The sequence below is a fragment of the Ailuropoda melanoleuca genome, chromosome 12 (genome assembly GCF_002007445.2).
Source record: "Ailuropoda melanoleuca isolate Jingjing chromosome 12, ASM200744v2, whole genome shotgun sequence".
Lineage (NCBI taxonomy): Eukaryota > Metazoa > Chordata > Mammalia > Carnivora > Ursidae > Ailuropoda > Ailuropoda melanoleuca.
Window position 1 is genome coordinate 63,819,807 of NC_048229.1, and position 11,632 is coordinate 63,831,438.

The 11,632-nt window shown below is 57.8% G+C and overlaps 3 protein-coding genes across 4 annotated transcripts; all 3 read right to left on the reverse strand.

The window, feature by feature from the left end:
* Positions 1–141: 141 nt before the first annotated feature.
* On the reverse strand, positions 142–3,907 carry CTRL (chymotrypsin like). The gene is made up of 7 exons (XM_002918432.4): positions 2,087–3,907; positions 1,373–1,476; positions 1,204–1,283; positions 1,005–1,086; positions 665–845; positions 446–579; positions 142–357 (listed from the first exon to the last, which is right to left on the reverse strand). Exons 1-7 carry the CDS (start codon positions 2,148–2,150, stop codon positions 196–198), a joined length of 807 nt encoding a protein of 268 aa, XP_002918478.2. The 5' UTR covers positions 2,151–3,907; the 3' UTR covers positions 142–195.
* A 148-nt stretch (positions 3,908–4,055) lies between these two features.
* PSMB10 (proteasome 20S subunit beta 10) lies at positions 4,056–6,662 on the reverse strand. The gene is made up of 8 exons (XM_002918433.4): positions 6,475–6,662; positions 6,157–6,244; positions 5,971–6,068; positions 5,722–5,862; positions 5,333–5,448; positions 5,164–5,222; positions 4,351–4,502; positions 4,056–4,226 (listed from the first exon to the last, which is right to left on the reverse strand). Exons 1-8 carry the CDS (start codon positions 6,528–6,530, stop codon positions 4,115–4,117), a joined length of 822 nt encoding a protein of 273 aa, XP_002918479.4. The 5' UTR covers positions 6,531–6,662; the 3' UTR covers positions 4,056–4,114.
* A 1,548-nt stretch (positions 6,663–8,210) lies between these two features.
* On the reverse strand, positions 8,211–11,520 carry LCAT (lecithin-cholesterol acyltransferase). Of its 2 annotated transcripts, XM_002918434.4 has the most exons (6): positions 11,299–11,520; positions 10,454–10,610; positions 10,259–10,374; positions 10,073–10,168; positions 9,760–9,984; positions 8,211–8,806 (listed from the first exon to the last, which is right to left on the reverse strand). In XM_002918434.4, exons 1-6 carry the CDS (start codon positions 11,450–11,452, stop codon positions 8,232–8,234), a joined length of 1,323 nt encoding a protein of 440 aa, XP_002918480.1. In that variant the 5' UTR covers positions 11,453–11,520; the 3' UTR covers positions 8,211–8,231. The 2 variants fall into 2 exon arrangements, with proteins under 2 accessions (XP_002918480.1, XP_011222257.1); XM_011223955.3 differs by having other exon boundaries at positions 10,073–10,374.
* Positions 11,521–11,632: the final 112 nt, after the last annotated feature.

Below are 11,632 nucleotides of genomic sequence, written 5' to 3' on the forward strand. Positions count from 1 at the left end.
TGGGGGGCCTGGCCTGGGCATAGCTACTCTAGGAAGATCAGACTCAACACCTGCCGTGCCAGAAGTCAAGAGTCCCAAGTTGGGGGGTACTCCCAAGAGCCTCTCCTTTCCCGTGAAAGGACAGACAAGAGTACACAAGAGGACAGAGCATGGGGTCTTTATTGGATTGATATGGGGAGAGGGCCTGGGGTCGGCTCAGTTGTAGGCTACGACCTGCTTGATCCAGGCACTGAACTTACTAACCCGAGTGTATATGGCAGGCTGGCGTACATTGCAATTGCTGGTGCCCCACGAGACAATGCCAATAAGCACCCACGTGTTCCCCTTCTGGCAGACGAGGGGGCCTCCGGAGTCTCCCTGAGGGAGGGTGAGGAGAAAAGTCACCGTGGGGATCAGGTGGTGCCATAGGGCAGTGCAGAGGACAGGACAGGGTGCCGATGCTCACCTGGCATGAGGAAGCCCCTGCGCCGCCTGCACAGATCATGGAATCAGTGATGCGCGAGCCCCAGTACTGCCTGCACTGATTCACGGTGACCAGAGGCAGAGCCACCTGCTGTAAGCGTGCTGGGGTCGCATTGCCTGTGCGTCAGAAGGGGTGGTGAGGCCCTGGATGACTTGTTCCCACCCTGGCCCTGTCACCCAGATCTTTGGCTCAAGTTCCTACCCACGCCGCTGAGGCGTCCCCAGCCAGTGGTGGCGCACTTGAGGCCTGCAGGCAGCGCCTCATCTGGGGAAGCCAGGCAGACTGGTGAGATGCGATTTGTGTACTGGGCTGGGGAGGCGAGCTTCAGTAGCGTCAGGTCATTATTTAGGGTGGTGGGGTTCCAGGAAGGGTGCGTGATGGCCTGTGGAACCAGGAAGGGGGATGGTGGTGGGCATAGGCCCCCCAGGGTTGATGGCTGCTGAGGGGGCAAGCCTAGGGCATGCCCTGAATTCCTCATCCCCAGAGCCCACCTACCTGCCCCTCCACTTTTCCTTTCCATGTCTGTAGCCTAGATACCCACCTTTGATATGGACAGGACCTGCAAAGGCTCAGCATTGGATGATCGGTCGTACTCGCCCAGGACAACAACGTGGCGGCCAGGGCTGCAATGAGAGTAGGGATGGGCAGCCGCAAGGAGGGCAGAGTGACAAGAGAGGGGCATCCAGGGGAAGGAGGTGGCGAGAGGGGGGCTTGGGGGCAGGTGGAGTGGGAGTACTCACCTGACACTGCAATGGGCAGCAGTGACCACCCAGGACTGGCTGATGAGGGAACCCCCACAGAAGTGGAAGCCGCTTCTGTCCTGGGGTCAGGGGTCAGAAGTAGGGGTAGGCTCAGGCTGCACCTAGGCATGAAGCACCTGGTACCCTGCCCCACCCCCGGGTGATGTACCTGCAGGGACACCTGCCAGGGCCAGGAGCCTGGCACTGCGTTCTCCCCGTTGACAATCCTCTGGCTGAAGCTCAGTACCGGCTTGATGGCAGGAATGCCGCAGCCTGGCCATTGGGCTGGTGAGAACCTGTTTCCCACACCCCCACACCCCCACCCACCTCTCCCCACCTCCTCCTGGGTGCCCCAAGGCTCTGCCTCTCAGGTCCAAATCGAGAGGGCTCGTCACTACCCCTTCTCACCCTGAGCACCTCTAGGTATCTGGGTTACCTATGTCCTTACCTACGTCCAGCCAACCCCCCAATTCTGTCCATTCTCTAAAACCTCTCTCCACCCTTACTTCCCACTGTTCCCCAACTTCACCCACACCCTCCAGCTCAGGCCATTTTTCTCCCTGACCCCTGGCATAGTCTCCTCCCTAGCTTCGCCACCTGCTCCAGGCCTCAACAGCCAGAGGCTTCTCCCTAAACTACATGTCCAACCTTCACTTCTCAGCTTCTTAAACCCTCTCTGGCACCTACCTCTGGCCTGATCTCCTTTTGCCCCTCCTCTTGCCCCCACCCCCGCACATCCTTTTTCCTTTACCCACTCTGTCCACCTGGTTTCCTTCCAGCCAGCCCAGCTCCTTCCCCGAGCCCCTGGGCAGGAAGCCTGGGCTGGTTTTGGGAGCCAGGTTGCTTTAGGGCTGGTCATCAGGGCTAGTCCAGGCCCACTCACCCCAGGAGGAGCCGAGGAAGACCAGGCTAACGGTCAGACTGAGCAGCAGCATTGTGGCAGGCATGAGGTTGAGAGCTGGGCCTGGTTTTATGGTTCTCCTTGTCCTTGGGCAAAACTCCCAGGCCTGAGGCCAAGCCAGCTGTGTGGGCTCAGCACCCTCCCATGCTCTGGTCAGGAGGAGGGTCTCTAGGCCAAGGTCTTGGACCCAGGCCTGGACTTTATCAGACAGAGCCCAGGTGTGAGGCTCTCACCTCCACCCCGCAAAGCCTGGTCTCTGATTGGCTCCCTGAACCACCTCACGTCCCAAGTGTTGAGTGCTGAGTAGCAAGGACTTATGGTTAAGTTAGGTCTGTGTGGACTATGTGGTGGCTGGGATCAGGGAAGTTCTTCAGGGCTGTCAGGGGCACCAGACTCAGAGAAGCCTGCTCAGGAGCCAGGGGTATTCCTGATGGGTAGAGGAAATGTCCCGCTGTGTCAGATGTGTTGTGGAGGCCAGGGCCATGTGGCCAGGACATGGGTTCTGGCAGGTCACAAATCTAACAGCATCTCAGTGATTTCTCACCAACTTGGAACAAGAGTCAGTTTGCCCAAAGAGATGGGTGACTCTTCCACCAGCGTATAGTGCGTTTGGACCCAAACCTTCATCTGGCTGCAAAGCCCACACTCTGTTGATGAGATGACACCTGGGGGGGGGGGGCTGGGACACAGGAGGATAAGGTGTGAGCCCTTGGTGACTGGCTGACCCTGGATGGAGGTTATGGGTGCAAGGGTGACAGCCATCAAATCTGACAGCCTCCAGGCCTTGAGGCTCCCATGGGCAAGCTCTTGGTGTCCACAGCCCATCTGTTGTACAGCTCCAGGGTGAGCCTGCACCGAGGAAGAGAAGACCGCCCTGTGTGCAAAGCTGCAGTGGGTAAGTTGGCTGGGCTCCTAGAGGTGTGGGGGGCACCAACAGACTCCAAACTTCAGTCAAAAAAATAAGATGTGCTAATGGTTGAACAGAGGGATGGAGGGATAGAAATGTAATCAAGCAAATGTAACTAATAATTGTAAAGTCGATTGTGGGTATATAGGTGTTCAGTGCAGTCCTTTCAACTTCTGTGTTTAAAAGTCTTTATAATAAAATACTGGGGGTGGGGGAGCACAATCAGGGGCCCAGGGATGTCCAGCTCAGGATATACCCTCCCCAGGGGTTGGGCAGACTAACCATTCCGAAGCTCCAGTGGAGTCAGCTGTTCTCTCGTACGGCAGGATGCTCCTGCCAGCACATGGTACCTAGGCTGGCCCTCAGTGGGTGCTCAGCAAAGGTTTGCTGGATAAATGTGTCATGTCATCTCTCTCTGCATGAGCCCTATGACCCCTGTCAGCCCAGCAAACTTGGGAGTGTCATCCCCCCTCTCCCCACCCTCATAGCTCAGCACATGCAAATAGAAGCCCTGTTTGGTGTTAGCACCTCAGGGTGTGCCTGGTCATGGGAGCAGTTGCACAGGTAAAGGTGTTGCAGAGGTGAGGAGTGTTATGTAAGAACTTGCCCTTGGAGTGAGGGCACAGCTCCTCTATCAGCATTGAGGACTAACTCAGTAGGGTCCACGGGGGCCTCCTTGACTGAGAGGTGTGGGCTTTGCCATGGGACACTGATGAGCCAGGTAAAGGGGGCAGTGCATGGGGCCTTCTGGGTTTTACAACAGTTCCCAATAGACGAGAGGGCAAGAGCAAGGCACTGGAGTGATAGGGGGACCTCTACGGTGTGGAGAGTCAGGAGGGGGCTTTCCACCTTAAGCTGCAATGCTTGCCAGGGCTGGGGTTCTGGAGGTGTAGATGCCTAAAGCAGCTTATGGGTAAAGGGCACCTCTTAGGCCAGGCCCTGGAGCCACGCATGGAGTGGCCCCTGCAGGTGTACATTAGCTACAGAGTCCTGATGGATGCTTGTCCCCCCTCCACCCAGGAACAACACAGCAATCTGTTTAGGTGTTTTTGTATTTCCTGGGTTTATTCCCCCTTGTTCCAGGCCCTAAGCATCATCCTACTTCACTCCACCTCCATGGCCTGCACGGTTTCCTCCAGCAGCTCCAGGGTCAGTGGCTTCACTGTCTGGGACAGGACAGCCGTGGTTCCCGGGGCAAAGTGGTACTGGTTGGGCCTAGGGCGGGGGGAATGGCCTCTCAACTTGGGCCCATCATATGGCCCATCCTCTTCTTGCAGCTCCCTATCTCCCCTGCTACTGCCCCATCCTCCCAGTGGTCCCCCATCTCCCATGCTCCTACCTCTGTATGGGCTTTGTCGGTGAGCTTAATGTTCTCAGAAGCTTGGCGCCGGTCCCCATTATCACACATGCATCCACGCTGCCCCCAGAGCCCAGGTCACCCAGGATCCCTGCAGTAATGGCTTCCACTAGCAGCTCCTGCGCGGCCTCCAGCTGTGATGATACATGTGTGAGAGGCCTGATGGACTTTTCTGGTATCACCTTCAGGCTACAGCCTAGAGGTTTTGTTCATCTTGAAGCCCAGATTGCTTACCATTTGCTCATACCCAGACTCCTCTGTTTCCCTATACCCCCATCCACCCCAAGCTCCCTTGCCCTGTTCTCTGCCTCCCGCTCTCCAGGGTCGCTGTGTTCCCAATGCCCCATCTTCACAAACTTCTCTGAGTCACTTACACTTGTGGTTCTGCTTCCAGTGCTGTCCACCCAACCAATGTGGTCTTGGTCCCCAATCTACCGGCTCACTGCTTTTTCCCTTCTGGGCCTTAGGCACCTCTGAAGCAACACGTCATCCACTTTCATCCACCCCACACAAAATCCAGACTCCATCCCCTACTTGCCATTCCCTCCTCCCTCAGCTTCAAAGGGTCCTGAGCTTTGACTTCTCCAGGCTGTCCAAACTTTGGCACTGACGGTTCTCTGTTGGAATAGCACTTCTTCACTCTGACTCCACTGGCCCTTCAGTCTCCACTCAGTCGTCGCCTCCTCCAAGAAGCCTTCCCTAACCTCTAGACTAGGCCAGGTTACCTGTGTGTTACCCAGCTCCCGCGTGCACTTCCCATCAATGAACGCGTAGTGGGGAACAGGTGTTGCTCACCCTCATGTTCGGCTGGAACCGATCCTCCAGTACCGCCAGGGCGGCGTCCTGGCCGGAACCTGCAGGTAGGAGGGGCACCTGAGGTCAGTTGTGGCCACCCCGTCACGGGACAAATGTGAGGCCAGGGTCGCGGGGCCGCGATTCGCGGGGAAGGGGCGGAAGCGCTCACCCAGGGCTGTGAAGGGCAGACGGCTGTAGGAGCCATGGGGGTGCACGCTGTAGAGCTGCGGTCCCATCAGATCTACTCCGCCCACTATCAGCGACGCGCCCACGTGGCCCCGGTACCTTTTCGCGGAGTGGGCGTGGTCAGCTCCGAGCATCGGTCTTCAGGTCCCGCCCCTCCGTCACACCGCCCCCAGACCCGAGCCCCGCCCGTTCCTGTGGTCTGGCGCCCGGGTACTAACATCGCCCCTTCCTGTTGCCCTGCTCCTCTTAGGTCGGCCTTTTCCGGTCTCCGGGACTCTTGCAGCCCCGCCCTTCATCCTGTCCCACCTCCTCTCAGTCCCAGCCTCCCTACAATGGCCCCTCCTCAGGGTCATCTTAGCCCCGCCCCAGCACCGGAAGAGCGTCTGGCGGAGAACGCGCGTGACCGTGGCCACGCGAGGCTCGCGGCCTGTGGACAGGGAGTGTAGCTCCATGTTGGACGCCGCCATCCGCGTGGTCATTTCGGCGTCCGCGGCTACTCCAGCCCCACAGCAGCTGAGAACGAAGGGAGGATCGGTGTGGGAGGGGCTAGGACATGCCGGGACCGGGGATGGGAATGAGGGGCGGTTGCTGAGCGGGGAAACGGGCTTGGGGATTTCTCACTAGATTTTGGGGGCAATGAAGTGGATCTTCTCGCAGCTCTTGTCTATCACAACCGAATCGTTGGTGGCCCGTGTCTCCGCGCCCAGAATGACCCCGTCCTGGGGAGGGAGAGGGGCCGCTGGCTCAGTTCCTGTCCGATCCCCCAGCAGCCCCCACTAACCCCCCCAGTCCCAAGTCCCTGCTCACTCGGAACACAAGGCCCGCGATGGTGGTGCCGGTCTTGTGTGCCTGAGGGATCCGGAGCCCCGGGAGGACTCGTTCTAAGGATGCATTTCTGGAAACGGGGTGGAGTGGCCCAGGTTGAGTTTCCTCTTCATCACATCCTCTAACTCTGTCCTAGCCTCCTTCAGCTCTAGGGGTGGGAGCCTGGGAACCCAAGTCGCCCAACACACTCTGCCGCCCCTTCGCCCCCACCAGAAATAAAGGCTGTGGGGCTTCCACTCCCAGAAGCCCTCATGGAGAGCATAGGCAGCTCAGCTCTGGACCAGCGATCACCCCCATCACCTCTGGCAGTTCTCGAAGGAGAAGCCCCTTCGGAGCTCAAACGCCGGCTTCAGCATCTCAAGGTGGGCAGGGTGGTCCAGGGGTTGGGGGTCTACGTGCGACCAACGCGGAGGGAGAAAGGCCAAAGCCGGGTTCTCTGTCAGGCACCCTTCCTGGCCTGTCTGACCCTTCTCCCTTTCGCTTTCACCTTTCCTCAGAGCGTAGCTGGCCCCCTTCTTCATCTTCTCTTTCACTTTCACCTTCACCTCTGGTCCTGGGCAGCTTGGCAAAGGGGAGATGTCCTTGCTTGGCTTTCCATCCTGCTCCCTAGTATTCAGTCTGAACAGAGGGACAAACGCCTCCGTCTGGCCGCTGTTCAGCATCTCCTCCCTCTTCCAGCCTGAGCCCCTGGCTTTGCCTATCCATATCCCAACTCTGACCTCAAGTCCCTCAGCCCTAAGGCTGTCACACTGGCCAGGTTTCTGTTACTGTCCTCCCAGCAGCAGCAAGCATGGCTGCCTTTTGTCCTTTGGCACCCTCGTTCTCTCAGCTCTTTTGTTGCCTTTGCCTCCTCCCTGAAACACCAAAGGTCAGTCCTCCACCATGGTGATACTGGTCCTTCCAGCTTCCCTGTCTTAGGTGCTGTCTTCCCTCTCACAAGAGGAGTGCTCTGGGGCCTGGAAGCATGCTGGGCTCTGCCAGTGGCCAAGCCTTATTTCACTTCCCAAATGACTCTTCTGTTCACATCTTTCTCCTAACTACCGCTTTAGTCTCAGCTAGCATCCTCTCTCCCCTGGATACTGCACTGCCCTCCCTGGCTTCCCCAAGCTTCCTGCCCCTTAGCCCCCAGCCAAGGCTACCTTTTACCTTGCAGAGAAGGGACTCTTTCTAGATTGCAAATCTGGTTACACTCTTTCCCTGGTTAACCCCTTCAGCAGTTGTATATTGCTCTTAGGCTCAAATCCAAGTCTTTACAGCAGCCCACATTACCCTTCTCATCTGATCTCAAGAATAGGCACCACTTCCTCTGGAAAGCCTTCCCTGACCCACAAGACTCAGCCCCTTGGTGCTCCCTAAACTTTTCTCTCAGACCACTTAACTCCATTAATTAAGACTTCATTAGAGAAATGATCTGATTAGTGGCTCTCTCTCCCCCAGATTCTAAACTCTTATGCTTCTGTCACCTACTTACCACTCAAAAGGCCCTGTCGACGGGGGCAGACACCTGGGTGGCTCAGTCAGTTGAGCGTCTGACTCGTGATTTTGGCTCAGGTCATGATCTCATGGTTTGTGGTTTTGAGCCCTGCAGTGGGCTCTGTGCTCAGGAGGGAGCTTGAGATCCTCTCCCTCTCCTTTGCCCCGCCCCCACTCTCTCTCTCTCTCTCATAAAGAGAACTTTAAAAAAAAAGAAAAAAGGCCCTGTCTAGAGGTGGGATCCACCAGCCCTTTGGGAGTAGACGGGACAGCTCACCTCTTCCTTGCCCTGCTCCACCCTTGGCTCCAGGTGCCCCATCCCACAGTCGTGTGTGCAGCTACCGCTAGTTCCCCACCCGCAGAGCAGAGGCAGGCTACATAAGCAGCTCAACCAAGAGATTGGGAAGCTGTACATCTCAGGGTTCCCAGTGCAATCCCAGGCTTCACCCAAGTCCATCTTGTCCTTTACCTTCCACAAAGCACCAGACTTATGGCTACTGCTTAGCGAAGCCTGGTGTGTGGACACTAGTGCCTCCTCCTCAACCCACAAGACACGTCAAAGCTTAGAGAGCAAAAGAAGGTCTTTATTTGGAGGGCAGGGGCCCTGGGCTGGCAGCTGGAGGTGCAGGGGTGCTACTTCGGTAGGTACCCAGCAGGATGGCATTGATGTGCTCCAAAGTCTGGTTGCTGAAGACCATGTTGAGGTGCTGTGTCCCATGCAGAGGCAGCAGGTGCACAGGCTGTGGCTGGCGACTTTGCCAGCGGGCACAGAGCTCAGTGCTGCGTGTGGCCACAGTGTCATCACCATCCTCATAGAGCACCCCCACGGGGTCTGTGTAGGGGAAGCCATGGTCAAAGATGTAGGTGCGGGGTGTAGGTAGGCCCACGCCATACAGACAGTAGACTTCCACGCCAGGTGCCGGGAGTCCTGCCAGCAGGTCACGTGACTGTAGCCACATGTACCAGCCTTCCTCAAAGTGCAGGTCTGCAAAGAAGCGCTGGAAGTCACGGCCTGTGTAGTTGAAGCTGGGTGTGGACATGAACACATGGTCTTCAGGCCATGCCTCGTTGGAGGGAAACATCCAGGGGGAGGTCGTTGTTATACGCTGTTCCTCTCTCAACTTGATGCTGGACATGATCGGGATGCCCTGGTTGTCACCTGTGAACAAGAAGCAAGGTGGGTCAGGGAGCCTGGCTACCTCTGGCCCACAAGCTTGCCTCCCAGCCCAAGCTCAGCTGGATGCTCAAATCCTGTCCCTGCCCAATTCCAACACTGGCTCCAAGCCACAAACTCTGAGCAGGCCTATCATTCAATAGGTATTGAATATGTGCTTATTAAATGAGAAGCCCTGATAGCATGTCTGCAGGGCAGAGCTGTATGTAGAGCCTCAAAAGGAGGGGAAGTTGGTTTCCTGAAGATGGGTGTATACGTGTGTAGACGGGAGGATGGTGCTGGTGGTTCTCCCTCAGCCGAGTGTCTGTTGGCCCCTGTGACCTGGGGCTACATAGGGATTGGAGCTATGTTCTTGGGAAGGATGAAATTAGACAGTGTCTGTGTTTGGCACTTACTGATGGAGTCTGATGAGTGTGTCCCTCAGCAGATCGTGAGCTACTAGGGGAAGGTCGAGTCTGGCTGTGCCCAGCGTTCAGTTAGTGCTCAACAGGTGGTATCTGTGCCCCTTCTCAGGAAAGGGCAGGGGGCTTCTAGGCTCTGGTCTGGCTTTGGCAGATCTGTCCTCAGTAGGCAGATCCCTGGAAAATGGACTCCTGGAAGCAGAAGGCCACTGAAAGCTGAGGGGGCAGGCCCTGAGACCACAAGAACAGACCTAGGTCCATGCGTCAGATTGGCAGGGTTCACTTCCTCTCCATTTACTTTCCTTTTGTCACTGAAACACCAAATCACCAAAGCAGACTTCTGGCAGGAGCTACCAGGCCAGGCCAGGCTCACTGCTCTCAAGGGGCCAGTGACAGGGGCCATGCCTCAGAGGTGGTAAATAACACCCTCAGCCTGGCCTTGTGAGCAGAAGCAGGAGTGAGGGCAGGCCCATGGTCAGCTTCATCCCCCTCTGCCCCAGGCCCCTCATTGACACGGGTGGTCTGAGGCCCTCTCACCTGAGGCCAAAACCAACATGGGCTTGATGGAGCCCCCCCAGGGAGCCCCAAGAGAGATGAATCCATCGATGAAGCGGTCCTTCCAGGCCTGGGGCTGGCGCAGCAAGAAATAGAGCAAGTGCAGGCAACCAAGGCTGTGACCAATGAGGAAGACAGGCTTCCCATAGGCAGCATGCATCTCCTCCACCAGCCTAGCGAGCTTCCGGTAGTATTCCTCCTGCTGGCCTGCAGCACAGGGTGGATGGGGTCAGGGCGGGGGGAGGGAGGGTCAGGGCCCACCTGCCCCAAGCCCACTAGCTGCAGAGACACTCACTGGGCTCCAGCCGCCAGTCGTAGGGGGCAGCCCGCACCGTCTCGTCCCGCACATACCCATTGTTGACCAGATTCTGCACCAGTGTGTGCATGTAACCTGTGGGGAAGGCAGCAGCATCGGAGGCTCTGGCCATGACTCCTGTGGGCCGACCACGGCTGCAGCCCGCCCTTTCCCCAATAAACACACCTGCCAGCTTGTTGTTGTCCAGGTACTCAACAGAGTAGGTCTTCCCAAAGCCAGGGACACGGATCTGTACACCAGGGGCATTGGACACGCGCCCAGAGCTGCGGTTGTAGACAACCCTGGGGGCAATGGGACATTCAGCAGGCCAGCAGCCAAGGGGCTGAGCATGGGGGCTGGGGCAGAGGGGATGGCACGTACCTGGTGTTATCAATCCAGCAATCCACTCCAACGGGTAGGAACATATTGAGATCCAGCCAGATGGTGAAGAAGTCCTCTGTCTTGCGGTAGCACATCCAGTTCACCACATCTGGTTTATCCAGCTTGGCTTCTAGCTGATTCCCCAGGCAGCCAGGCACTGTGGGCACTAGCCTTCATTCTGAATTCCTTAGATTCCTTCCCCGTCCCGTGCCTGTTCCCCCACCTCGCACTGTGTGACCAGCTCCACCCCTCCATCTCCCACACCCTCAACCTCCAGAAACTAAGGACTTGATTCTTTCCCATCACACCCCCGCACCCCATCCCCCCGGCAGCCCAGAGCCCAGGTTCCCCTCAGGCAGGGAAGGTGCAGGGGCCAAGGCCACTGACCCCTGTCCGCAAAAGGCAAATACCTAGCCTGGCTCTCCATTAATGCCGAAGTCCAAGGTGAAAACAAATAGGTATGGGGGAGTGGGGGCTGGGCCTAGGAGTAGGAGGCAGGCCTTGATGGGCCTCTTCTGTTTTCCTGGGCTGGGCATCTGTCTTTGCTCGGATGGGGGCTGAGTGGCTGAAGCTGACCACAGCTTGTAATGCCCTGGCCAAGCCCTCAGGCACACCCGCCCCCAACTCCACCCGTCTAGGGTAGACGGCTCAGAGACACAGGAAGAGTGTGGTGGGGGAAGGGATTCATTTCTCTGCAGGAGAAGCCTTTGGACCCTCAAACACAGAGGCAGGTATCAGGGCAAATGCAGGGGCAGAAGGGCCTTGGCAGGGTCTGCTACCGGGGGGCTGGGGCCCAGGCTCCCTGAGGTCTGGCCTGGTGCATCAGGGGCCTGACGGGGGCTTACCGAGGATGACGGGCCGTGTGTGGTTATTGAGCTCAGCCTTGGGCGTGGTGTGCGGGGGGAAGAGCACATTGAAAAGCCAGAAGGGGGTGGCAGGGGGGAGCAGCAGCCCCAGCAGCAGCAGCCCCCACTGCCATGGGGAGCCCGGCAGCCCCATTCCAGCCCTAGTGCCTATTGCCCAGTGAAGCAGTCCTGGGCTGGCCTTATCTGGAGTGGGGGTGGGAGGGGCCCTAAGGCCAGTGGGATGGACAGCCTGGCCAATGGGGGTGGCCTGAGATTGCCGGAAAGGGGCATAGCCTCAGGGAGCCAGCTCTGGGCCTGGTTTCAGTTCCGCCTT

What these genes read in the sequence shown, in the direction of transcription:
- CTRL (XM_002918432.4), bottom strand. Translation starts at nt 2,150, where the DNA reads ATGCCTGCCACAATGCTGCTGCTCAGTCTGACCGTTAGCCTGGTCTTC. An exon ending in CCTGGCAGGTGTCCCTGCAG is followed by an intron (nt 1,284 to 1,372) that starts GTACATCACCCG and finishes CCCTGACCCCAG; the next exon opens with GACAGAAGCGGCTTCCACTT. An exon ending in GGGACGCCTCAGCGGCGTGG is followed by an intron (nt 580 to 664) that starts GTAGGAACTTGA and finishes TCTGACGCACAG; the next exon opens with GCAATGCGACCCCAGCACGC.
- LCAT (XM_011223955.3), bottom strand. Translation starts at nt 11,452, where the DNA reads ATGGGGCTGCCGGGCTCCCCATGGCAGTGGGGGCTGCTGCTGCTGGGG. An exon ending in CACACGGCCCGTCATCCTCG is followed by an intron (nt 10,611 to 11,298) that starts GTAAGCCCCCGT and finishes TAGTGCCCACAG; the next exon opens with TGCCTGGCTGCCTGGGGAAT. An exon ending in CGACTGGCGGCTGGAGCCCA is followed by an intron (nt 9,985 to 10,072) that starts GTGAGTGTCTCT and finishes CCTGTGCTGCAG; the next exon opens with GCCAGCAGGAGGAATACTAC.
- PSMB10 (XM_002918433.4), bottom strand. Translation starts at nt 6,530, where the DNA reads ATGCTGAAGCCGGCGTTTGAGCTCCGAAGGGGCTTCTCCTTCGAGAAC. An exon ending in GGTTCCAGCCGAACATGAGG is followed by an intron (nt 4,503 to 5,163) that starts GTGAGCAACACC and finishes GTATCATCACAG; the next exon opens with CTGGAGGCCGCGCAGGAGCT. An exon ending in CCGACAAAGCCCATACAGAG is followed by an intron (nt 4,227 to 4,350) that starts GTAGGAGCATGG and finishes CCCCCGCCCTAG; the next exon opens with GCCCAACCAGTACCACTTTG.